Genomic DNA, 26,681 nt, shown 5'->3' on the forward strand with positions numbered 1-26,681 from the left:
CTGATCAGGGCATGAAATGAATACTTAAACAATATTCTTTCTGTACAGATGGAGTAGATCTATACAGTATTGGATCTTTTGCAAAAGAAACCAGACAAACAAGAATTGTGTCGTACAGAATCAATCTAGCATTTATTGGTGCTGTTGCTGGAAGCGAGGCCAGTAACATGCCAAGTGCAGTTGTCAATTGCTGGAGCTATCGGAGCAGCACCAGAAGGGTGTCACCCATCCTGGGACAAGCAGCTAGAGACGACTTCATGACAGAATTGTCCCCCCAGGGTTATAGGACAGAACACTGTGGATACTGACTCTGGCTCAGGAAATATTCCTAATTCATGCCTATACCTTACTTTATGCATTCTTATTCTCACAGAAAGGTTCTGAATTTTCTTGTAAAAAAAAATCCTATTCTAGAGCACTTATTAAGGAGATTGGTAAGCCAAAAACTCATAGGAAGTCTCTCTGATAGCACACACTGCTTAATCCACAGTGCACCAACCTACTTCATGATGAGCAAACAGCCAAAGAAATAAAAAAATTATAGAAGGCTAAAGATTGCTTCTTGTTTTGAATTTGAGTGGAATTTCACCCCGCAGCCACTTTTCTCCCACTAAGGATGAGCACTATAAAACTCTCTCCAACCAAACACATGGATTTATGCGAAAAAGTAGAAACCCACATTACAAACTAAGGACTTTTATTCCATACAAGTCCCAAACATCCTGAACTTCCTACGTAAGAATTGTTTTATTGGCTCACACAAAGGGAGTGATCCAAGTCTCCAGAAATTACTTTGTTTCCAGACTAATATTTTTCTTTTTCTAATAAAGACTTATTAAGACTTTTATTTTCTAATTAAGACTTTTTAAGACTTTTATTTTCTAATGCATGGAAAATAAATGCAGAGATAAGACTCACTCATTAGGAAGAGCAGGTACAAGAACAACCTCATCGTTCCCAGCTTTAAGATGAAGTGAGGAGGAGGAGTGGAGGTACCAGGCAAAAGCAGCTTTCTTCCTCTGATGATTCTCCAGGTCTACACGTCTCATTGTGCTCGCTGAGACAAAGTGACTCTACTGTAGATTGCCTAACCGAGGTTTCAAGGCGTACACTAGTGACATTTTAATAAAACTGCAGATGCAAAGAGCTACAGAAAGGCAAACTGCATGGTAATTTTTAGCATTATGTTACTGCATGGTAATTTTTAGCATTTCTATTTGTCTCTATCAGCACCCTTAGTATACCTAGCATGATAGGATACATCTGGAAAAGCCTCTAGGGCTTTTGTACTGTCCACCTTCTCCTTTGGTGCTTGCCACGTGGACATGCCACATCAAATAGAAATTTGCAGACAGATCCACTTGAGTGAGCTCACAGCAGCAATTTAAGAAAGATATCAGCTCTCAGATGCCCCTCATCATAGTAATTTTTTAATGCAGAGGTTGAGTTCCCCCCATCACACACACACACAGAGCACTGGTGTTCCCTTTTTATTTAATATATTATTATTAACAGAAATATTGACACCTTGTGGCAGGATGCCCAGGGTATGTTAAGGGATCCTGCACATTTCTACTCCCTGTACCAACAATTCTTTGGCTTCTATTAATCCCTCATCTCTCTGTATTGTTGCCCCTAGTTTGGAGCAGACTAGTCCAAAATTAATCCCAGATAGTTCAGGCTATCAGGGTACTGCACAGCAAGCAGTGTTTGTATGCAGGGGGTTGTTATTGCAAGTGCAATGATGAATGCTATTCACTGGTGAAGTAATAAATAGTAAATACACATTAGTGAAATGGAAATAGTAAAAGTTAAGCAATCAGAAGAGTTAACTGCAGAAAAAATCCTTTGCAAAGGTTGGACCAGGGAAGAGAAGAAAGCCATTCCAGAGACATGGTGCTCTTTGCTCAGAAAGTGTAAATTCTCCAAATATTCTTAGAAAATAGTGCAATATGTACTTTTTCTAGCTACCTCCAACTCCCTTCCTTTAAGGACTCACTGTGTTTAACACACATGCAACAACCACCAGAGCCTCGCAGTCCAGAAGGGCCATTAGTATTCCATATTTCACATACCTAAACTGAAAAAGATTACACCAAAACAAGCAAAGAAAACACTCCTTGCACTCCGATTTTAATAACAGTTAGGTGCCAGCCATGAGGCAGCCACAGCCACACCTTTCTGATGCTTTGCTGCAGAAGCAGCCAGGAGGTGGCAAAAGTGAACAGTTTTCTTTAAAATGTCTTTTTTTTTTTTTTTTTTTTTAATTTATTATTTATTTATTTTTTTAGTCCCAGAGCGACAAATGATATTTCTTTAAGTAGAGCAAAGAACAAAACTGATTACTAATAACAAGAACAGCCCAGCTGAGAAATCTGCCAGCCACCTTGCTTTGGAAATAGCTCTTTGTGGCTGATGTAGACAATATATAAAGCATCTGTTCTTTGTCTTAGCCCTTTTGCTTGTCACATTGTAAAGGCTCCTTTAGCCAGCTACAGAGGCAATGGAAAGTATGCTCAGTTGCACGTCAGGTCATGAAGAGATGAAGAGAGAAGGAATCAGCCAGACAGATACACACACCTCCTCGTACTGGCTGCAGCCTCAGAGCATGCTTTGAAAAAACAGGGAAAGGAACAGCGATAAAACATGCACAGCATTTGAGTGACAAGGAAAAACTGCTTGAAACCTTACCCCTGAGGAAAACAGCCTTATGGGGAGTTAGGAACCATACAAACTGGGCATGGAGCTTGTTTTAAGAAAATTACACAGATAAGCAGTGAGATGGATCACTGTGCAGTGGGAGATGTTTGAAGCTTGGTAGAGAGGCCACAGGAAGCAATGACCTGGCAAAGTGTGACTGAGAAGTAGTTTGGAAGCAATACAGTCTTGCATTCATCTCCCAACCGTACCAGGCAACTTAGACCAAATCACACGGGAGGATTTGAGCATCCATGACCCTGCAGGGAAGGTAATGAGAGCTGCTGGTGTCTTTTCTCCGTGGCATAGCTTGGTTTTCAGTGCCTTTATGGCTCATACATAGAGGAGAGAGGGGAGAAACTGCAGGTATTCATTCACATAGGTTTGATATTATATATATATATATATTATTTTTTTAATGAGAATGTTGCAAAGCCTCCCACTTAGCATAGGGATGGATTGAAGATAGGTTCCATGTAGGTGAGTAGGTAAATACCAGAAGCAGAAGGGAAAGGACGCTTCACCATTTGATAATTTCTTGTATAATGGACTGAAGAGTTTCTTGACAAAACATTATGATCTCTTAGGAGTGGATCCCAGAATCCTGTTGGGCCATCAAATCCACGAAGTTGCTTGTCATTCCTTCCTCTTCCAAGCAACAGCAGACGTCCCACAGAGTAAACCCCAGACAGCCTACCTGTTTGTTACGTGACCAAAATGGGAAGTGGCTTAGATGGTGAAGCCAAAGAGGAGCCTTGTGCATTGATTGAGGATACAAAAAACCTAGGAGGTTACTGATGTTGATCTCAGTAGTACTGACTCACCTCAGCTTTATAGGAGGACCCCACTGCAGAAAGGGAACTCCTCAAAAATCTTTTTTTCCATGAACACAAATAACTGTACAACAGTCTGGGCATTGCTAAACCTTCTGATCAATTTGATGTAGTTGTTTGTTGCATCTGCCTGTCCCTGTCTACTGTTCATCTTCCTTCACGTGTGAGCTTCAGAGGGCTGGGACTGGTGTTCTGTGCGTGACTGTGAAACACAAGGAATAGCAAGGGCCTGTTTCACAGTAAGCACCAAAATTATAGGATTTTTTTTTTTTGATGCAGATCAAAATATTAGCAAGCTTAAGAAAGTGATTTAAAAAGAAGCAGGTCTAAGGAAAAATTGAAGAAGCAGGTAATTTTGAAAGCAAGCTGTCACAGCCCACAGCTACCAAAGCCACTGCCGACAAGCCCAATTTCTCTTTTGTTGTATTAAGACTCCAAGCACAGATGTCATATCTGATTCTGCATTTCTTGAGAATCTCAAAGTGTCCCTACTACAGCAAAGCACCATGCACAGCAATAGATTACCATGTCAGATGATCCTTTTGTGCAATATGAGCACCTTGCCAAATCTTGGGAACACTTAGGACAAAGCCATAGATGGAAAAAGCAGCTGAAGGTTTTACAAAGCAAGAAGACAGCAGAGGCTGGAGTGAGAAATGTTCGTTACAATTCAGATACCCAACAGAGGGAAGCTGCAGAGGGAATTGCCCAGCACAGGGGAAGAATCTGTTTGAAGTGACAGGGAATAAATTGTAAAAGCAATGCTTTTGCTGCCAGTCATGTAGGTGTAAGTAAGCAACAGGATTAAAATGGTTGTCTCCAAGAGAGAAACCTCCCAGGTTCGCTTGCTCAGAGTAGAAATGATAGACAGGAGATCTTGACTTGCTTAGTTTATCTTACTGAAGGAAAGGCGCTGCCAGCATTTGTAGTCTGCAGCGTTTTCAGGTTTATCATTACCCATTCCTCTACAAAGCATGCATCCAATGCAACATAGTCTGTTACAGATGTGGCTGCATAAACTGGCATGAGGCATGGAAAACAAGAGTTAATTTGCATGGCAGCGAAGTCATCACAATACTGGGTGAAATGTAACAAGGAATTTGGTAACGCCTAACAGTCCACGCTGATCACATCTTCTATTTCTTTTTGGAAGAGGCTGAGGCTCTGAGAATACATTCAAGGATGAACACTTTCAATTAAGTAAACTTGTAATACTGATAGTTTACAGAAATACTACATTATTTTTAAATATAGGCTGGAAGTGAGACAGTTTCATTATTTTTACTCCTCTTCAGAGTTTAAGATGTTTCCCACCATGAAGTGGTGGGAAACAATTAAGTTCTGGTAGCCATTTACAGCAAGGTAAGAAACCCACTAAGACTGACAGGAAATGTTAACCACATGAAGCATTTTGGCCCCTCTCTCTCTCAGAAGTGATGTGCAGGATTCTACTGCTGTTTTCTACAGAGACAAAGCAATCTCTTAAGGGCACATGTTTCAGAAATTCACCTTATGAGGTTACAGTTCCAGAAGATTCACATCACTTCTGTGTTTTTAAGTGATGTGCACATCGTGCAAATGCTTTCATTACCGTAGCATAAAACAGGAAATCAGATGTGGTCTAAACACCCAGCTCTGCAGACACTAAGACAAAGACTTTTAGTAGGTATTAAGACAAAGATTTAGTATGGCTCTTGATGACTGAAGCTAGAGTATTTGTCCACTCACATCTCACACCAGTAGTGTTTTGCACAGAAACCAGCTACATCGTTGGTAACTCTTTATGCCTCTAAAATACTTTTTATTCCAAAGCACTTCAGTGCAGTCTCTTGTGACAAAAGAAAAAATCAACCTGTTCTTAGGCAGGTCAACTCCATCCTTCACTTGTTTATGGCAAACAGCATTATTTCTATGCAGCTGACAAAGCACTGCCCTCCCAAAGGCCACTCCCCACTGCCACTATGATCTTGCTCTTGCACCTTTAAACATAGTAATAAGAAAGTGTCAGGCAGAGAAGGTTGAGATAAAATGGCTTCTTCAGAGGAAATTCATAATTAAAGTGCTTGAAAACACTTAAAGCCACAGGCTGAACCACAGTCTTCGGTGAAATGCACTTTAATACTGGCAATGCCTTCAATTCTTCAAGCTGCTATAGGAAGACTACTCCTTTGAAGACGCTAAAGATTTCTGGTTTGTCCCTCTAGAGGCATCATCTCAGTTGCTGATAGCTGGGGCTGCAGTAGTGACTGCTCCTCTGAAACAGCTGATCTCAGTTGTTTCTGTGTCACCTGTTTCCTTGATCTTGTCTCTATATCAGGAGACATAAAAACAGCAGCCCTTTGTCAGCAGGAAGCTGGCAAAGGAATCCAGTTTTTAGAAGAGCGCAGGTTTAGGGAAAATCCAACATATACCAGATAAATTAAGTGCTGTAACCTCCCCATTCCTAGAATACCAGCATCAAGGAAGAACTTTTGCTGAAAGAGCAGAAGGCTGTGTTTAACTCCAGTAGAGATTCTGACCAAGTTCCACCACGGAGTAAAATATTTCTAGTGAAATTAACAACTGTCCACAGAGAGCTGCTTCCCAGGTATAAGGAGGGAAGCAAACACAATGATCTAAGGCAGAATTTGTGAAAGTTGCCAGTGTTAGTTCCCTGACTTATGTCGTAAAAGCTTTGATTTTTAACACTTGTGGTATGAGCGGACCTATATTTTACCTTTCATACAAAAAGCAACATTTTGGCTGCTGATCTGAGTCAAAGGGAAGAAAAGCTCTTGCTGGCCTGCCTAAAATTTATTACTGAAGACATAACATGTAAAGAATAGCCACTGAGCAAGAAGCCAAAAGGATACTGAAGAACTTTCTTAATGATTTGATTTACCTTCTGGATTTATTTCTGAATCACTGGTGTTTCCAGGGTCCTCCTTAAGAACTCCCACCTCCTTTGCCCAATTTGTCCATTTAATTTCCTCTACTCTGGAGAAACAAAATGCAACAGACACTGATGCATGAAACACAGCATTTCATCCTAGATCTCATTGTTCCGCAGCATCCCATCCCAATCCCAATCCCAGCTCCTTCCTGCCAACACAATCCTAGTGTAGCAATGGCACCCACGGAGCTTTTCCTTGAGTAAAGATCTTCTGTAGTCTAAGCTCTGGGAGGTCAGTATCTATCTCCCTGCACGTGGTATGCAGGTCTATGTAATTTGCTTGTTTTAAGGTATTCCAGTTCCTCCCAGGGAATATACTTAATACAAAGGAGCATCTTAAATTCCACTTTCTATACTCGTTTCACAGCACATAATGCCCTCAAGTTACAGAAGTGGTGCTAGCACTTGTTTTGCTGGGTGGAAAAAAAGTTCATCTGCACTTCCAGCCCCCGTGCGAGGGGAGGGGTGCTGCCCCCTCGTGTTGCTCTCGTGTTGCATACTCCTGAGCTAAGGGGCTACCAGCCTCCAGACTTCCCACCACAGCTTTACTGGCAGCAGAGAAGAAAGCTTCGTTGCAGACAGCCTGCCACCAGAACCACCTGCACAGATGCAGGTTCGGCAGCACACGTCTTGGTGACTTGCTTTTGAACTTCCAGCACTGCAGTCACCAGCCAATTTCCATGCACCCAGGAACATGTGATTGGGTCCCTCTGCCAAGTCAGCCCTGACATTCACTGGGGTGGTTCAGGGGAATCTGTTACTAGGCTGGAGTTCAAGGGGTACTGGTACATCTGGCTTACCTGAAGCACCACCTCTCATCTTTCTTATTGAGGCCCACTGACATAAAGCAGCCAGATCTCCTCTTCCCACCTTGGCGCCACAACCAGGCCTTCTCTATTTCCAGAATAGCAATAGCCCTCTGAAAGAAGAAACCCATGTCAGGGAGAAAACAGGGCATACAGACCCCAGAGCCTCATTTTGATTAAACCTTCCTGAATCAGCAAGTACTTTGACTTGGAAAATCACTTTGGAGCTCAATTCCAAGGTGTTCCTTAGCTTAACATTATCAGACCAAAAAAAAAAATACAATTCTCTCAAGTTAATTATGCATGTGGATCTGAACAGGCTAGTAGTCAAGCAAACAGCGTGAGCTTTAAATACACCTAAAAATGATGTTAGGGTTTATCCTCTGAGTGTAAATTTATATAAAAAAAGAGAATTTTACAACTGAGGTTCAGGACAAGGTGCTGTCATCTCTGATTTTATGAGACTCAAGTAGGAGTTGGGACCATGACATAACTGCTGAGCAGCACTGTCTCTCACCTGCAGCTTCCAGACACTTTTGCTATCACCAGAAATATCAGTGACAGTCTCACTCATGAGCGCAATCAGCATGTTGAGCAAAAGAACATAAGTGAGGATCACGAAAAGCAGCAGCAGAAGCATGACGAAGTATCTGAATCTGGCATGTTCCTGGAAATCCAGGTCACCCATCCCAATGGTGATCTTGAAGAGCTCCAGGGAGACGCTGAGCAGCCCCCCATACATAGCATGGCTTCCAGCATTCTCCATCTGAGCAACAGACTTGTTCTGAGACAGTGAAGGAGCATCCCCCATCAGGGTAACCAAAGCTATGAGAAAAATAGAAAAAAAAAAAAAGAATCCTCCTTAGAAAAACATTACTTCTTGCAGCCCAGCCTATAACATGATGTTGATTTAAATTGCTACCTGCAGCAAAGCCAAAGAGGAAGATCATATAAACCAAGAGGAAACGCAGCAGATCTCTCAGGATAGTCTGAAATAAATCAGAAGGAAACGCCATTCTTTATCTCACATGAAATCACCACGAGTATCTCCTGTTCTCACAAGTCATAAAACAAACCCCTGTAACAATGCCAACACAAAAAGCAAGCAGAAAATGCCTTTATCCAGTTTAAGAAACTACTAGTGCATGTTAAGGTACTTCCTCATGTAAGTTACAGTTTTGAGAATTTAACCTGAGAGCACTACAATAACATATTTGTTTCTATATTTGTATGAATAGGCTCTTTGAAACTAATAAATAATTCTGTCATTTCCCCAGTATGACTGTTTCCAAATCACTTCAACGCACATGGCTCTTTCTTTTCTATTTCCATTGGGTTTCACACAAGTGGTGATTAGAATCCTTCTCTGGCACCTCATTTCTACCTTGCCTTTCTAATCCCAGACTCCCATATGGATCTGAAAACACTTCTCAGCCCAAGCATAACAGTTCCAGGGAACTCATGCTGACTTTGACTGTTAGTTTTGAGTTGCTTTCTGACCAACAGGTGTCAGCTGCTCTAACTTGCTATAATTAAAGATAATCAAACTAATGGTTTGCCACCATTACGCTTCCTTGAAGAAATCAATCTAATCTCCTTCTGCAACTTCTTTATTTCCAGGCTCAATATATCAATTCTATGATGGTTTTCATGGTCCTAAGAGAATAAACATAATTGAAGGACTTCTATTAGTTCCCCACACCTAAAAGTTTTTCACACTAAGTTTCTTCCAAGTACTGACCTTCTGTATCATGACACTGTAAATCCCGGTGCGCTGAAAGCCCCGAGTGTAATACAGCATGTTCACCCATCCCAAAAGCAGGGAGAACACCATCACTGCCACGTAGTTTTCTGAGCTTGCACCGTACAGGACTGCTGACAACAGCAAGGAGAAAGCCTGGATGAAGCTGGAAAGAAATATGATGAGTGACGAACTGACTTACTTCAACAAAAAGGCCCACTTGCAGATCTGTTCTGTTATGCAAGGAAAAGCAAACACATTTTTCCAGGCTACGTGGAGCATATAAAGTCACAGCTAATCAGACTCATAGTTTATATAAGCAAATCCTGTTATAACCAAACCCATACGCTGTTGCAGTTTTGTTATGAACTGGTTAATCTCACTGTGTGGAAACTCTTAACTGTTTTCTATAACAAATGCAACTAATATGAAATGCAAAAGCATTTTCACGTATGAATACATGCACATATACATGCAAACACATGCATCTGAACATTTCTCTTCAGGAAAATGAGAAATTATCTCCTTTTGACAAAATCTGAGCCATAGAGGCTGTGTGATTAAAAACTTTGAGTTCTTTTTCAGCAAGTAACTTTTTTTAACTGTCAAATAATTGAAGACCTGGCCTTTACTATGTTCTGACCAAATCCAAAGACAAACCCTACCCAGCAAAGTCCATTACAACAAAGGGTTATGACAAGATGCAGCAGGTAGGAAAAACAAGCAGGGTAGGGATGGAAAGAGGAGACAGTGGCAGAGAATCAATCTTTCCTGCTCACCATCTCTCTAGTAATGTTAGGGCAACTTAGCTGCACACAGCAGAGAACCAATTTCACCCGTGCTTTCATTGCACTAAAAACCTCAAGAGACATACATCAAGATCTCAATACAGCTGTCAGAACACATAGTCTTCAGGGACTGGCGTCTCCTCCGCAGGTACAGACTCTAAGAGAGAAAAATCAATGGTAGCCATTCATTAGAACAACAGAGCACGTTCGAGGCTGATTGCTGCCTGGCATAGCCTATTGCACAGGAGAGAGGTTTGTTCCATAAGCTTCTCCTCCAGCTTTCATTTTCAAGATCCCAAATTTCAGCTAGTCACTCTTCCAAGATGAAAACAAGGCCATAATTTATAAAAGATCAAGAACAAACAAGGGCTAACAACTCAGCTCTATAGCTTTATCAAAAGCATTAATAGCACTAAACGCTAAGCATGCATTTTAGTATCATAAATCACAAAAACCCCTCCTAATGATTTACTGTTGTGAGCCTATTCTTCCTCTTGTGCAGGAACCTGGCTTATGCCACCCTGTCATTGCCAGATCACACTGATACTATGTCTCAGAGCAGGATTCTCTCCTGCCACCCACTCGCACATCCTAATGTCAGGAGAACCAAATCCGTTGCCTTTATGTCAGTAATGTTTTGTTTTGTGTTTTCTTTCATGCAGTGAAACTAGATGAGAGATGCCAATACCTGAGCAAAAATTAGATAAATGCCTCCTAGCAAGATAATGATCAGTCCAGAGACCCACAGGAAGCCTCCGGCTGTGAACTCCACTGGAAATGAAGGCTGCAAGAAAATAAAAGAAAAAAATAACATTGAAGACAGACAGCAGTAGTGGTGATAACCACCCCAAGCCTTTTAAAACACATCTCCATTCATTCAGGCCTTGCTAGATGAAAAAACACCAGGCTTACCTTTACCCGTAAGGGCTGATAGTAGGCAATGGCTGTAAATATGATCATGAATGACAAGTATGAGATAAAACTGAAGTAGAATCTCTTGGAAGCAAATGTTTCCCACTTTTGCTGGAGCAATTTGTTCAGTGGCTCCAAAACCACCATCTTGTACCGATTCTATGAGGAAAAAAAAAAAATCAAACCAGAAAAACACCACCAACAATAAATGTATCTATGTGTCAACAGGAATGCAAATTCACCAGAGGATTGTCTTTTTCAGAGTTAGAGTTCAGTGGCTGCAATTATGGAATCACTAAGAGTTTATTCAATCAGGCCTTGAAAAAAATTAACCATCCCATAGGAAATTAATTCTGCTTGGCTTCACCATGGTATTTGAACAAACCTCAGCTTAGGACAACCAAAGGATCAAAAACACCTCTCATTTTATAGATTATCCAAGGCATTCTAAGCAAATTACAAACAGTAATGTATGCAAATACTTCACCATGCATTTATTTTCCAGAGAAATGATCGTATAAAAGATCACATTAACTTGAAATTTGCATAATTAAATAACAACAATATAAACAGGCAGGAAAAAACATTGCTATCTTCAACTTTTAGTAAAAAGCACTCACTGGCGTGTCACTGCTGTATGCCAGAATCTCCAGCACAGAGTTTTCCTCAAAGCTGTCTAGAGAGGACAAGTCATAGAGGGAGACGTGGATGGGCCCATATGTCCATTCGGTGAACTTGCGTGACAGGTGCCTGTACACTGGGTCTTTGATCTCTCTTTGAATGATGTGTTTGAAGATCTGAAGAGAAACCAGACTCATACCAGAAAAAAGGTGTATTTGAGGAAGCTACAGACTGACCCAAGCATACACAAATCACCTTCAAACAATGTCTTGCTTTCTGCATTGTATACTTTGTTGTATCCATACACCAGACTGGCTAAAAGCAGACAACGTAACTACATGTTGTATCAGCTCTTCCAGGAGCAGAACCAATTTCAGACCAGACCAGCTACCTTGGCTGGGACACAGCAGCAGCAGCCAGCTGGGGCTCAGCAGGACACTGACTGGAGCAGCCAGGAGGAGGCCTCCTTTGTGTCTCCTGTGGCACTGCCACTATCAGCAGCTTTACTACAGGTTGGATACAAGACACTGCTCCATCACACCCCACTGCTAGGCAGAGGATGTATGCTGCAGTCACCCTTGTTTCTCAGCAACCCCAGGAATTCCCTTTACTCATCTTTACCTCCACTTTGCCTGTCTTGGCAGCAAGCTGTAGAGGATTTAATCCATCATAATTCACTATCTCTTCCAGTTTCCATGTTGGGTCAAGCTTCACACCTGCCTTCAAGATCTCAACGTATACTGTGCTCACAAACTTGGTGTTCTCCTCGGTGTCATCTGCAATCATCACCAGGGCATGCAGGACTGTATTGCCCAGTGTGTCTTGCTCCTGGAGCCTGGCTTTTTGGTGAGGGTTGTTTAGAAGATATTCCACCACATCAAGCTGGTTGGTACAAGCAGCCAAGGAGAGGGGAAGTTCACCTGAAGAGATTAGGACAGTAGTTAGAGGGGAAGCAGGAATGACAAAAAAAAAAAAAAAAAAAATTTAAGCAATAAAAAAAGCAATTCTGGGAAAATATAGCCTGCAGTTTTACCACTGGACCACAGAACAAATTATTTTCCAGTGTCTCTAGATTCAGTAAGGATTCTACAGTAAACAGTTACTCCTTATTTTTGGGATCATTTTTCTAGACACTTAATTTGACTGCACTAACCTTGCATTTGTCTCTGCGTGAAGCCCCCTGGATGGGGTTAAATACATAAAACCAAAAATGATGTCAAGTGCTCATTGGACACCTTGGTCTGTGAAGTCCAGCCATTCAAATAAGAGAAGAGCTCCTTGATTACAGGACAGTGAAGATGGTAATTCAAACCCAGCTAGAACTAGTGTCATTGAATAAGGCATTAAAAAAACAAAGGAATGTGTTCCACACTGACTCACCAAAATAAAAGCAAACTCCCTCTTTCTTCTTCCTGAAGAATTCGCCATGGGCTCTGGCATGGACATCAGCTCCATTCTCTACCAGAAGTTTCACTAAGTCCAGGCTCCTTTTCTCTATTGCAATATGGAGTGCTGTCTGGCCTACGGAAACAAGCAAAACCTGTAACTCATTGCCAATACCCGAGGGAACAGGCAAAGGACTCTTCAGTAAAACACTGTTTCCACAGCTGCTTTATGTTCTGCACAGCAATCCTACAGTATTAGTGCTGGGAAGGGGATGGGTGACAACTGATAACTTTCAACAACTTTATTGGAAAAGCACACTGTGAACAATGAGCTAGAAAACAAGCCCCAAGACTATCAGGAATTCAGTGCAAAACCAGACAATTCCCCCTGTCTGGTACTAAAATTCCAAAGAGCTATGAGAGGAGGATAAAGACAACCATACATGTACATGACTGTTGCATATCTGCTATTAAAAGGATAACCTAGCAAGCAGAACTCATTCTTTAACAGCTATACAGTATTCCTTTTTCACTTTTAGAAATGCATTCTAAACTTCCCTATTTCCTAAGCAAATTCTCTCATATTTGTGGGTTCATTAAACATGTATCATTTTTGTTTTATAGACTAAAAACAAACTTGTAGAAATGAAGTGTATAATTCAAGGCTGAAAAGGACAGTACCAGAACCACAAATCAGATCTAAAAAAGGGTGAGCAGGCTGTTACTGTAATTGCACCAGAACTCTGGAATGGCAGTGCACATAAACACCAGTTCCCTTTCCTTTTGTTGGACCTGCACACCTCACCTGCCTGATGGGGAGACTCATCTGACACGGCATCAGCAAAACCTTACCTCTGTAGTAGCAGTCAGAGCATGCCACATTGACGAGTGGCCTGGGATTCTGTGTCTTTTGGTCTATTTCCAGCAACAGTGGGATTGTGTCATTTTTTCCATTTTTTAAATTCAGCAGGGCTTTCATTAAGCAGGTCTTCCCCGTCTTTGCATCTAGCAGGAAAAAAAACCAAACAGTTTATGGACGTGCTTCACACACACCTATATTACCTGATTCAGTGTGCCCTGGACTTAACTGTCACGGTAGGAGCAAACACAATAGTTACTTTAAGGGCCTCAGTATTTTCAGTCTGCAGTACAGCTGTAGGAAATACTTAATTAATGGCATTCTCTGACCTCAGATGGACTTTAAGGGAATAAAAGAATAGACAGAAAACTGGAGAAAGTAAAAAGACAAGAGCAAATTGCCCTGCTTCCCACTCATACATAAATAAGTGCTACCTCTGCTCACCCAGTTTATGAAGTACTGAGTAGGAATCTACCTGTGTATTCAGAATTGGTGAGAAATTTTGAGGTCCTCCTCAAGTACTCAAGTAAGCCGTTCAGTGCCTCGGGGCTGCCCCTGGAGACTGCGCTGAACAGCCTGTCTCTGTCAAAGCGATTGGGGTCCTTCTGGCTGCAGGAGAAATGAAAAGTGTTAATAAATTCTGGAGAGCATAATACAAGCAACAAGTTTTAGAGGGCTGGTATAAGAAAGGATGGAGGCAAAAGGGTTTGACAGAAAAACAACTATTTTATTTTTGCGTTAAAGGAAAAATAGAGACAGTTATTTCCCACAATGCTTTTAAGTGACTGCTGTTTCCATCAGCTGGAGCTCGTCCCAGATCCAGTCTGATGTGCAACCCTGGAACATATCCAGAGCACAGAAAAAGAAGCTCAAGATAGCTACAGGATCAGAATCAGTCCCATCACAGGGTGTGAAGCTCTCTATAAGCTAGCTAGTTTACATCCCTCCTCGGCAAGAACAGTTCAGTTGCATAGGGCTCCATGCTAAGTTGCTCTTACACTCAACTTAGCTTACTTGGTGCTATTTGGTTCAGATAAACCCCAAATACACAACACACACCATACACTTACCTTCCAGGTGCAGAGGGAAAAGGCTAATATGTTCCCTTCTACCTTTTACTACCTCCCACAAGACGCCCATAATATTCCTGAATTGGCATTTTTACTTTCAACTTCGGTAAAGCTTATTGGCAAGGGACAGGATATCAGCACAGGTCAGTACAGATCAACAGGGATCCCACCCTTGTGAAATAACCAACAGTCACTCACTTGCTGACAAGTCCAGGCCGATAGTTCAGATTAATCATGACTTTAGGAGGGAAGTCACTGCTTTCCTTCTGATAAGGTGTCTCCAAGGGCTGTGGCTCTCCTTTCTTTCCATGTAGCCCTGATCTTTCATCCTTTTTACTCGATGTAGGTTTATCTTCAGGGATACTGTCATCTGTTTCTAGCAATCCCATCAGCCTGTTCCGCTGACCCGGGCCTGGCTGCCCATTTGTGAAGTTATCCATTTCTAGCAGAGATGGTCTTGCAGATCACCAGACGTTCCCCACAGGGAGACTAAACCTGTAAGGGAGTGGGAGAATTTACACAATTTGTTCACAAACCTAGAATGTGTACTGTGTGGCACAGAGATACAGAAAACCATGTTTCCACATCCAGTGTTCCTACAATTGACTATGTGTCTCTTGAGAGATATTCAGTAAAACTCTGCATGATTGGGAGTATTTGAGTAAAGGATCAAGATCTTAAACGAGGTACCCCTGAAGTAGCAGTCCAAAAGCAGTACACGAAATACAGGCTATTCATCTGCAGAACATCTGAACCCCCTTTGTGAGATTACCTCACCTGTTGGCAACAGCACAGGTTCCTTACATAAAAGGCAAGGAGAGTGGATCTTTAGGAGACCATGATCGTTGTTCTTGTCTCAGTGCAGCCAATGCAGGCCAGTCACCAAGTGGCTAAAAAGATAAGACTAACCATAGGCTTTCTTTGCAACAGAGTACTAAGTTTGTTCATGTTTTCTGCTGGTAATAAACTGCAGTATTTCGACAGGGGAAACATGCACAAATTATGTTCCTCTCATGCACACTGCAACCTGGAGTAAAATGTGAGAGATCTTCGTGGTGTTGGCTATCACAGTGAGTGTGGGTTTGAACTTTCAGCTCCACAGCACAGGAGTATACACACCACAGGTGCTGCATGGACATTTGGAGCCTTAACACAGCTCAGCACCCACAAGAGCAAAACTGGACCCAGATCTGCTGTACAGAGCACCCAGCCAGCCCACTTGTCTCATCTAATACGGCCTGAACTTCATTTTTACCCTTTTGAAACATCTCATATTTATCTGGATACATCTCAGATCCACACCCAACTCAAGCTATCTGCAGTCAGGATATGACAGAATGTTCACACAGTTTGTGAGGCAGCAAGGAAACATCCACAGTTACCAACCTGAACCAGAGCTTAATAACTCCGTCTTATTCGCATGTACTCCCTCCAAATGGTTAACAGATTTTCTCTGAAGAGAAATCTCCCTTGCTGGGACTACAGCCAGACTCCATAGCCTATACCAGCAAAGAGGTAAACGGACACAGCATAAGCATTCTGGCTTAGATTAGGATGCAGGGAAGCATAGTTAGCTTTAGGCAGAAAACAGCAACAAAACATCTTTATGCAGCTCACAGCAAGAAATCCAAGGGCTGATTCCATGACGAACCGTTATAAGTCAGCCATTCAGTTTAGTCTGAACTCTAATGACAAACATTCCTCTGTACACACAAGCATACACCCTACAATCCCGTTTCAGTCTTATTTTCTCCCCCAAAACACTTACTGGTACATTCGTCAATCCTTCAGAGGGTTATTTGTACTTCCATAATAGTTTGCTTGTGGTTTTCTGTCTTCCTTTCCCCCAAATCATTTCTCAGCTGCAGTTTCCATTTCTCCACAGCGCTCAAGAGAGTTATTTACTGTCAGTCTTTTACAGACAGAATGTCTGGTTTAAAAGCAAGAGCAAGATGGTTCTTGAAAAAAAAGACCCTGAAATATATACATCCACTTTGTGTTTTCCTAGGAAACAGACAGCTCACTCTGTCAGCTCAACTTTCACTTCTCTACTCAAGAGCTGAGTTGTTTCCTTCTGCGACTTTACCAAGCCATTTTGAGTAGTGCAGCACAAAAAAAGCCCTGCTGTCAAAAGCGGAAGAGCACAGCACTTACCCCAAGTTGCTGCAAGCTCCACCCAAGAACTGATCTGACGGGGGATCCCAACCGATCCTTCAGAGGTTAAATAATCTCTTCGTAGAAACCAAGTCAAGTAAGTGTTAATAAGCATGAAAGCAGACCCCAAATTATTTACATCCATGGGTGAGAGCCCTCTTCTTCTGCAGAGAAGACCACGCTCATATTAGCATTCTTCTGATGGTGCAGCATTGAACTTCTGGTTGGTGGTGGTCCATGAGAGAATCCAGGCTGCCTGTGAGAAGAGATAACTGCTGACTGTTATTATTTACTCAACTGTATAGCTTTTTGCAAAGTGAAGAAGGGCTTGCACAGGAAATGACTAGATAGATTTCTCAGTAAAAGAGAGAGCCAATGAGTGCGGTGCTCTTATATGGGAAAGCTGCCTGGCTATTGCAAATTCATAATGCTTAACCCCTGCCTGCACACACAGAGAGGCGACATCTTGTGGCTTTCAACAACAGCCCGCTTAGATCTCAAGGCAGGAGGCTGACTGGACCCTGACAGCTCCAGAGCCTGTGGTTTAGCTGTGAGGTTTGTCACAAGACCCTCAGCCCCAGGGCAAGAATGCAAAGAAACATGTGAAGTCAACTGTTTCTGTGGGAAGTCAGTTCTCACACAGCTTCACACACCACAGTTACGAGGCAAAGAAAAACCATGGCAGACAAACTAGCCAGGACGTTAGCCTAAGCATCAGCTGCTCATCACAAGGACAAGAGAATTCAAGAAGCAGCCCCACTTCCTAAACACTTCGGCTACTGGTTACTTAATTTGCCACTGGTGCCCACTTCTTAATGTGCTGGTTCTCCAAAGGAAGGGGAGTTTTGGAGAGGCTGCTTCTGGGAAAACGGATGTACAACTGGTCGTAGTTGAGACCACGCATGCACAACAGCACCCTTTCACTTATCACTCCCTATACAGGACCTCTGGGCACAGAAAACCTCAGACCACATGAAGTGTCTTGGCTCTTTTTGTCCTACTTTTAACAGAAGTAAGGCGAAAAAACAATATGATCATTATTTCCAGCAGCATCAGTGCAGGATGACATTCAGCACCTTCTGTGGCCTTCCCCAGAACGAAACGGCTGAGGAGTGATTCTCACCCATACTCTGTAGAGGACTGGTGGTTTACAAAGCCATGTATGTGATTTAGAGCTCATCTAGAAAATCTCATTAACTACCAGAATGGTACCGAGCTCTTTTAAGCGATAGCTTGATAGCAGGGGCACATCCCACAGGAAGTTTCAAAGCTTAGTCAACAATTGATCCAAAACCATTGAGAACGTATGTGCCACATCATGACATGCTGAACTCTGGCTATGGATCTCTCCTTCCAAAGCTGCCACAAGCCCAAACAGAACCCAAAGCAATTTTCTTTTGACAGGACTGCAGGAGGGTGTGGGGTCTCCTGGAATGTGGCCCTGTTGCACTTAATTTACTTAGGTACCAGACATAGAATCAGGCCTGGGAGTTTGGCTCAGACTTAATGGATTTCAATCCTCTTGGGCTTTTCCCCCAGCTTTCATGAGAGTCAGCCCACCATTCTAACTAAGGAACGAACTCAGCCCACAAAAGTGCATCATAACAGACTTCTTTCTGCGCATCTGGTTTTAATAGCTTACACAGAGGAAGGGGAATGTGCAGCTTGCTGGGAAAGGAGTCACTGCCAGCTGAGAGGTCAATGCAGCAAAACAGAAACATGGAGCTGCTGGGAGAACACAGAAACCTTGGTATGCTTGCACACATGCGCACACGCTTTCACAGGGAGGACACCATGGTAAACACTCCCATTTCCATTTCAGAGGAGGGAGAAGCGAGGCACAAAAACCGCAAGGTCTGCCCTGATGCATACTTGCCAGCAACTGAGCATTCTGAGGCCAGTAACGTGATTATGTCACTGCTGTGCACTAGCTAGGTGAGCTAGTGATAATGCTTCACAAGTACTTGCCAGCAGTATTTAAAGTCCTGATAGCTGTTAGGACTCAGGAGAAAGCTATCCAAAGCTACATATGAGGAGAAAAAAAAGAAGCAATTGATTTTCACCTATGTGCTAGCATGCGTTTTTAAAAGCAATACATGACCCTCTTGCCTTTTGAGGCTTTTATTTGGGGGAACAAGGAGGAATCTTGCAATTGATCTGTACTTATTCTACTGATGAAAACAATTCTGATGTCACATAAGTTTCTCCTGACAGGAGACACATTCTGTGGAAACCCTGAATCCAGGAAGAGAAAAGTCAAATTCTAAACTTCCGAACTTCTAAATTCTAAATTCTAAATTTAGAATTTCCAAATTCTAAACAAGTGAAATTTTAAGTCAAATCAAAGGAAGCATTTCATGATGATAATTACAGTAAAAGTACAGACAACATACGCTCTATGAAGAAGCACAGTAACCCATGGTAGGAAAAAACAATGACCAGAACCTGCTTAAAGAGAAAGCAACAGGGAGCATAAGGAAGACCGCTTTCTGCAAAGATGTGAACACGCACACCTCCTAAAATATGTATTCTCTGTTCACCTATGTGCCCACCAAATACTGACAAATGTCTCTTATGGCCAATACCACATTTTCTGTAGGCTGTAAATAGAAAATCAAAGACACTTACAGGTGTTTGCAGTTGATCTGCAGCCACTCTAAGAGGTAGCACCATCGTCTTCACAGGAGCAGGAAGCCTGTAATAGCAGCATGCAGACCATTAATGTTTTCTCCAGAACAGGTGGGCAAGCACTTCATTCAAAACTCACGCAGATCACAGGGCTAAAAGAGAAGACTGTTTCATTTAAAGCTGTACTTTCAGGCCTGGAGAAATATCAATTGTTTTTGCATTGCCAGACATTTTTTCATACAACTGTTATGGAAAACCCACACTGAATTGAATGAATTTTAGCACCTTGATTTATGATAGTTACACAGATGGAATCTTGTATCATCAGAGGGATCAGTCACTGCTCAATTTAAAATCTAAATATTCCTAAATATAATACCTTGTCAAAACTTGTCTGATGGCCTCAGTGACTCAATTTATTTACAAGACGGTATTTTGTCAACCACTAGTCTTATATCATTATATTTAAATGCTTCCATCTACATACTTCTCAAGCCTTTGAAGGAACTATCCACTTCTCATATTCTTTAAATTGCAGTGTCTTTGTACTCGATGTATCCGTTTCTCTAAACTTACAGCCTAAAGAAGTAACTATCAAAAAACAGCAAAACACGAAATGCAACGTTTCAAATGACTCTTCTGTGGAGCAATAGTGACATCCAGTGGCTACCACGTGAACCTCAATTCTTGATGCTTGATGCAGCCTCTACAAGACATGCTCGAAAAAAAAGCAGTAGTTGTAGGCATACATTTCTGAGAAATAGTCATTCACTTAGCCTTTGTATTAAAATAGTTATCAGCAATAGTTAGTATTTAGAAACTCAAATTCCAAATAAGGCTGGTTTTGATGATGCCTGAAGAATATTCCATAAATACAAAATTGTGCAGCCAAGAATCTTTGAATGCAGATACTACCCAGTGACTTTGGAACAGGAGACAATGCAAAAATACCGAGGTATTCCCAATGTTTCCTTGCCTTAACCCTCATTTTTCCTATAGGACTTCCCCTTTGGGGCAGTTGCTAGCACAGGACACCACTGAACATATCCAAACCCCAGTATAACAGCATTATCTCATTTGTCTTAAAAGACGTTGAAGGGTTTTTGTTTGTTGGTTGGTTGTTGTTTTTATTTTTTATTTTTTTAGGTACGAAGGACAAAAACCATGAAGTCCTGGAATTAGAGAGAGTGCAACACAGAACTAGAAATTAACTGAAGTGTAAGAAACAATGCAAAGGCCAGTCACAAAGCTCAAGTTACAGCAGGATAAAGGATGTTACTGGAATCTGTTATCTATATGGGGGCATTAGGATTATTCTATTTTAATGCCACTTACATTCTGACTAAAGCCTATTAAACTCTTAACTTTATATACATTTTCCTAATTCACTTTTGCACTGTTAGCTACCTGGGAGACCAGAAACCACTGCTCCTACAAGAGAAATGGGAACTCCAACACCAGCATCCCTGCGTCTCACAGTGAGCCCTTTCAGTCCAGCTCACACTGCCCCTCCCTCATCTAGGGTAGCACTGCAACGTGACGGCATCTCTGGATGTCACGAGTCATTTTACTGTTCTGGGCCATTTCTAGGAAGCCAAACGCAGAGCTGGATAACTTTCAGTATGTCCCTCACTTAAGCAATCTTCCTAGCAGGCTGGGGAAAACAGCCTATTGCCACATTTATTCTGCACACAACCAGTTCAGGCTGCCTGGAGCAGGCCCGTGCTGCTCCCCAGTCACAGCATCTCAACCTTCCTCCCTCAACCCATGGCCCAGTGCCTTGGGTGCAACAACAGCCTGAAGCAGGATCTGTACGTGTGGCTCTGCTGGTGAGCCATCCACTAACAGCAGTGGCAACGGCTCAGCAGAGGCTTGGTTTGGGCAGAGAAAAGGTGGAGTGAGCATACGCTGGGGAAGTTGGCGCAGACCTGCTCTGATGTCTATGCACCACATTCTCAGTCTCTGCTCTTGCAGAGGGTGTCTGCATTCTGCACTGCATTTGAACACTTCAGCAACAGTTCTCATTCAGTAAGCAACTCTGGGGGAAAAAAAAAAAAAAAAAAAAAAAAAAAAAGGAAAAAACCTGCCACTTACTGAATTCTGTAACCAGAACCCAAATACCCTTGAACCTGCAGCTTTCATTATCTGATTAGTTAGCAACTGCATCTGTAACCATGCAGCACAGTTTAATTATTAAAAGAATTGAGAAATGGCATCTATTAATTATGAGCCATGAAAGATAAAGCAGCTGGTTTTACCATAGAGCAAATCAGGAGCAGAAAGAGATAAGTAATGTAAATTTATTTAGGGCCATGTCCCCTCTGGACTGTAAATTGCTCATGGAATTTGTCCACTAAGGACAGCTGGGCTATTAAAGACACCTTGAAGTGTCTAAAGTATAAAAAGCACAAAATCAATAAAATATTAAAGAAAATGGTATTGCAGGAAATCAGGTAATTGAAGGAAAGCATCAGGATAGAAATAGCAATTGTTCTTTGAACTCAGGTTTCTGCTAGCACAGCTACATCTAGCAGTCAGGGAATGAAATGTTGCTAAAAAACTACCAGCCCTGTAACCAGCAATACTTCACTTGGTTACAATGGGCAGCTTAACTTTTTTTTTTGTCTTTACGATTGCATCCTTATTAAGAACACACTGCTAATATGGGCGCATTACTATACCAGGCATCTCCAACAGATGCTCAGTAACATTAAATTGAAATTCAAGTGGAACAAGCTAGGGCACTAAAGTGGACAAGAAAGTCTAGATGGTGTGTAACATGTGGTAGCAGTAAGGAACGAAGTGCACCAGCACAGTGCCACGTACACAGGTATCAAAACTCACTTTGAACAGCTAAGCAGCTTTCAAAATTCAGTAGATAAATACCTTGAAAGCCACAATCCTTACCTCAGAGAAGGGCACCTGAATGGCTACACTCCCTTTATAAGACCCACCATTATACATTGAACTAAACCAGTCTCAACATCACCTTAAATCTCCCCGCACCCATTTGGATGGAAGATCCTTTGACACACCCCCATTAAAAAGCCCTTCTGTGCTCTCCAGCTTTTAGCACTAAAAATGCTTCTGTAAAATGCTAGTACTCAACCCAAGGACACCCTTTTACCCAATGCTTCACCATTCAAGGCAGCCATTTCCAGAGCTAGCTAGCTATACAGGCCTCCAAACTGTCTGCAACACAGCAATAGCACTTGCTGCAGTTCATCCTTCCAGCTGTTCAGTAGTGAACACCCCACCTCCCTTTATACACTTCACTTTGGTCACTTCTGGAATAGTGAAACTGCAGTTTCTCTCTATTAAAAAATGCCTAACTAGCAAATTTACTTACATAGCTTGCACAACAGTTAAAGTGGGAATTCACCTCATGTCAGTGCCAGGCAATGTAATCATTTACTCACACTGCAGTTTATGAACTACAGTAAATCCACCCCACTGAATTGAGTCATATTAAAGAAAATGGTATTGCAGGAAATCAGGTAATTGAAGGAAAGCATCAGGATAGAAATAGCAATTGTTCTTCACTTGGTTTGGTATTGGATTTCTGGAGCCTTTAACAGAATGCACTATCCTTCCTGGAAATAAACTGTGTTAAATTCTAAGCAGAATTGATATAGTGTTACTGCTTAATTTAAGACTTTAATCCATGTATGTTTCATCCACTATGTCATTACCCATGAAAAGAGGCTTGGAAAAGAGCCAGTGTGAGCATGTCACTTAAATATACTCATTTTACTAGCTTGAACTGAGACACAACAACAAATTGTAATGTGCAACAGAAAACTTTATTAGCATTTCAACACACAGTTCAGCAGTAACTTAAGCTTGCATTAACCTTGCATTTAATTTAAGACATTAGAAGGACTACAGTGCAAACACAAGTGCTACCAGCGATCTCATCAAGCAAGATGCACAGTAACTAACGGCCACCCCTCAGGCGCAGCACAAGGTGGAGGGTGGATTCCTTCTGGATGTTGTAATCGGACAGGGTGCGTCCATCTTCCAGCTGCTTGCCTGCAAAGATCAGCCTCTGCTGGTCAGGGGGGATGCCTTCCTTGTCCTGGATCTTGGCCTTCACGTTCTCAATGGTATCGCTGGGCTCAACCTCGAGGGTGATGGTCTTGCCAGTCAGGGTCTTCACAAAGATCTGCATGCCACCTCTCAGGCGCAGCACAAGATGCAGGGTGGACTCTTTCTGGATGTTGTAATCAGACAGGGTGCGACCATCCTCCAGCTGCTTGCCAGCGAAGATCAACCTCTGCTGGTCAGGAGGAATGCCCTCTTTGTCCTGGATCTTGGCCTTCACATTCTCAATAGTGTCACTGGGCTCAACCTCAAGGGTGATGGTCTTGCCAGTCAAGGTCTTCACGAAAATCTGCATGCCACCCCTCAGGCGCAGCACCAGGTGGAGGGTGGATTCCTTCTGGATGTTGTAGTCAGACAGGGTGCGCCCATCTTCAAGCTGCTTGCCTGCAAAGATCAGCCTCTGCTGGTCAGGGGGAATGCCTTCCTTGTCCTGGATCTTGGCCTTCACATTCTCGATGGTGTCACTGGGCTCAACCTCAAGGGTGATGGTCTTGCCAGTCAGGGTCTTCACAAAGATCTGCATGCCACCTCTCAGGCGCAGCACAAGGTGAAGAGTAGACTCTTTCTGGATGTTGTAGTCAGACAGGGTGCGCCCATCTTCCAGCTGCTTGCCTGCAAAGATCAGCCTCTGCTGGTCAGGAGGAATGCCCTCTTTGTCCTGGATCTTGGCCTTCACGTTCTCAATGGTATCGCTGGGCTCAACCTCGAGGGTGATGGTCTTGCCAGTCAGGGTCTTCACGAAAATCTGCATGCCACCTCTCAGGCGCAGCACAAGATGCAGGGTGGACTCTTTCTGGATGTTGTAATCAGACAGGGTGCGACCATCCTCCAGCTGCTTGCCAGCGAAGATCAACCTCTGCTGGTCAGGAGGAATGCCCTCTTTGTCCTGGATCTTGGCCTTCACATTCTCAATGGTGTCACTGGGCTCAACCTCGAGAGTGATGGTCTTGCCAGTCAAGGTTTTCACAAAGATCTGCATGCCACCTCTCAGGCGCAGGACAAGGTGGAGGGTGGATTCCTTCTGGATGTTGTAGTCAGACAGGGTGCGCCCGTCTTCAAGCTGCTTGCCTGCAAAGATCAGCCTCTGCTGGTCGGGAGGAATGCCTTCCTTGTCCTGGATCTTGGCCTTCACGTTCTCAATGGTATCGCTGGGCTCAACCTCGAGAGTGATGGTCTTGCCAGTCAGGGTCTTCACAAAGATCTGCATGTTGAACTACAAAACATACAGAAATTTAAGCCTTAAGTAGGCAGTAAAATAGTCTCAAAACTCTGTGATTTTGAAATACAACTGCTTCTGCTATTTTGCATTACGTAAACAATATTTAGAGGGTTTTTTTGTTATTATTGACCAAGTGAGTTCTATAACCTTTCTCTAATCGTTGCTGTTAAAGGAACCATCTTTTCTAACCGCCCCTCTCGTCAGGAGAGACCCCTGACGTTATCTCTGGGCGGATGGCCCCAGCTGCCAGCCCCTTCCCTTTCCAGCCGCAGCAATGCGGCAGGGGCACCCAGCAGGGGCCGCAGCGCTTCAGGCGAACAACCCGCGACTGCAGCGCGGTGCCGGCGCCCGCCCCGGCCGTGACTCAGCGCCTGCTTCCGGCGCCAACGGCAGGCTCCGCCATTTCCCCTCAACCGCTCCCTCTTCTTCACCGGGCGGTTACGCGGCCACCCCCCCACCCCCGTCTGTAACACCGCTCAGGCATTTAGAGCCGCTCCGCACCTCACCGCCACCGACCAGGAATACAGAAACACCGCCCGACAAACCCCCGGCTGCACTTTCTACTTCCCTGCCCACAAACCTAAAGCTTTTCACCCCGATTTCCGCCCCCCCGCCCGACTCACGTCTTCGGCCCTGGACTCCGCTCCCTCCGCACTCTGTTCCTTTTTGTCTGCAGCTGTGTCTGCTCGGTGACGCAGCCCCGCCCGTATTTATGCAGTTCCTGTCAGGGAGGCCCCGCCCCCGAACGTTGACGTGTCCTTCCGCCTCTCAAAATAGTCCCAAGCCAAAGACCCCCGTTGAGCGAAGCACCCGCCTTTGTTCCTCGGCCGTCCCCCTTCCAGGAGCGAGGGGGGTCCCGGGTTCTTCGCGTCAGGCCCCAGCCCCTCAAAAACCCCCAAATTTTGGGGGGCGCGGATGGATCTGGAGGTGCGGTGAAACGAACCCTGCAACCGACTGCAAGCTCAGCACTGATTGGTGCAGCAGTAAGGAAGGCGGGTGCTGATTGGCTGACCGCGAGGAAAACTCTGGAAGATTCGAGCGCTGCCGAGCTCTGATTGGTGCGCGGTGAGGTCAGCCTTGTTGCTAGGGCGGCTCCTGTGGCGGGGGCAGATTTCGGTAGGGGCGGGGGGAGCGCGCATGCGCGTAGGGGCTGTGGGGCCGGGGTCCCTTTTGGGGCCGTGTTTGTGGGGTCGCCTCACGTCCCCCAGCGGTGCCTGGGACCTGGCGGGGAGAGGGGCACGGGCACCCCGGGAAGGGACCGGTTACCTCTGGCGTCAGCCTTCTGTTGGCCTCCAGAGGCCCTGCAGCACCTCGCTGGCCCTTTCCCTGAGGGACCTGAAGCGTTTCTGTCAGGGCCTGGCGCGGTCCCGTTGTGTGGGGCCGTGGGGGAGCGCCTAGGAGGGCAGAAATGTGTTAGAAAAGCTGGAAAACGCTGGCGCTTAGAAATTTGGCAAGTGTTCGTGCTTCCCGGTGCGTCATGCATTATGGGCTGAATGTGAGCCCTGTCACGAGGCCGTTCCCTGAGCTGCCCTTTGGGCCAGTTTGGGGCGGCTGACGGCTTTTTAGTGCGAGGCTGTGAAGCCCTCGTGAAACGCTGACGTTTCAAACTGAAGCAGCTGTTTACTTGCCTTCAGAACAGGAAGCCTTGAACAGGTTATGGAATAACTTCCTGCTGCAAGCTGATGTGGCGATGTGCTTCACCGTAATTAAAGCTCGTTATACCTTTCAGACTGGCTCATGACTCAATTTATATCATAACCGGAGTATGCAAGAACCAAAAAGGTTTTTGTGTTTCATTTTCTGCTAGCTCCCTCAGTGAACCCAGATGAACTTTCTGGTAAATCCTCTACTCGGGAAGCAAGAGCATGTATGTGAACAGGCAGGATTTAACACAGAGCTACGTGCTGTATTGCCATTAAAACAAAAAAAAAA

The 26,681-nt window shown here is 43.6% G+C and overlaps 3 protein-coding genes across 11 annotated transcripts in view; all 3 read right to left on the bottom strand.

Annotated features, from left to right (window-relative positions):
• ITGAE (integrin subunit alpha E) overlaps positions 1-5,156 on the bottom strand; it is a 34,720-nt gene extending 29,564 nt beyond the window's left edge. For both annotated transcript variants that reach the window (XM_005023105.5, XM_013102982.4), the window contains exon 1: positions 919-5,156. In XM_005023105.5, the coding sequence (XP_005023162.4) occupies positions 919-952 (34 nt within the window). In that variant the 5' untranslated portion in view covers positions 953-5,156. The remainder of the gene's footprint in view (positions 1-918) is intronic.
• Positions 5,157-5,304: 148 nt separating this feature from the next.
• On the bottom strand, positions 5,305-19,469 carry LOC101798148 (transient receptor potential cation channel subfamily V member 2). Of its 8 annotated transcripts, XM_013102997.5 has the most exons (19): positions 19,427-19,445; positions 16,799-17,054; positions 16,413-16,574; positions 16,031-16,143; positions 14,843-15,139; positions 14,050-14,183; positions 13,568-13,720; positions 12,711-12,851; positions 11,952-12,250; positions 11,330-11,506; positions 10,710-10,868; positions 10,486-10,581; positions 9,884-9,954; positions 9,010-9,175; positions 8,191-8,257; positions 7,786-8,093; positions 7,263-7,381; positions 6,412-6,506; positions 5,305-5,838 (listed from the first exon to the last, which is right to left on the bottom strand). In XM_013102997.5, exons 5-19 carry the CDS (start codon positions 15,082-15,084, stop codon positions 5,708-5,710), a joined length of 2,358 nt encoding a protein of 785 aa, XP_012958451.1. In that variant the 5' UTR covers positions 15,085-15,139; positions 16,031-16,143; positions 16,413-16,574; positions 16,799-17,054; positions 19,427-19,445; the 3' UTR covers positions 5,305-5,707. The 8 variants fall into 8 exon arrangements, with proteins under 8 accessions (XP_012958451.1, XP_071882301.1, XP_071882299.1 ...); XM_072026200.1 differs by lacking the exon at positions 16,413-16,574 and having other exon boundaries at positions 5,305-5,883; positions 19,427-19,469; XM_072026198.1 differs by lacking the exon at positions 16,031-16,143 and having other exon boundaries at positions 19,427-19,446.
• Positions 19,470-23,207: 3,738 nt separating this feature from the next.
• UBC (ubiquitin C) lies at positions 23,208-25,532 on the bottom strand. Its single transcript, XM_005023118.5, has 2 exons — positions 25,373-25,532; positions 23,208-24,743 (listed from the first exon to the last, which is right to left on the bottom strand). The coding sequence occupies exon 2, from the start codon at positions 24,735-24,737 to the stop codon at positions 23,364-23,366; it is 1,374 nt and encodes a 457-aa protein (XP_005023175.3). The 5' UTR covers positions 24,738-24,743; positions 25,373-25,532; the 3' UTR covers positions 23,208-23,363.
• Between the last annotated feature and the right edge of the window lie 1,149 nt (positions 25,533-26,681).

Source organism: Anas platyrhynchos, chromosome 20 (assembly GCF_047663525.1).
Source record: "Anas platyrhynchos isolate ZD024472 breed Pekin duck chromosome 20, IASCAAS_PekinDuck_T2T, whole genome shotgun sequence".
In the NCBI taxonomy this organism is placed as follows: Eukaryota; Metazoa; Chordata; class Aves; order Anseriformes; family Anatidae; genus Anas; species Anas platyrhynchos.

Bases quoted from the DNA above. Each gene is read 5' to 3' on its own strand.
- LOC101798148 (XM_072026199.1), bottom strand. From the start codon at position 15,084: ATGGATAACTTCACAAATGGGCAGCCAGGCCCGGGTCAGCGGAACAGG. The intron at 13,721-14,049 runs GTAGATTCCTAC...TTTTCCTGCTAG, and splicing joins CACCAATTCTGAATACACAG to ATGCAAAGACGGGGAAGACC. The intron at 5,839-6,411 runs GTAAATCAAATC...CTCCTGATATAG, and splicing joins TTCAGAAATAAATCCAGAAG to AGACAAGATCAAGGAAACAG.
- UBC (XM_005023118.5), bottom strand. From the start codon at position 24,737: ATGCAGATCTTTGTGAAGACCCTGACTGGCAAGACCATCACTCTCGAG.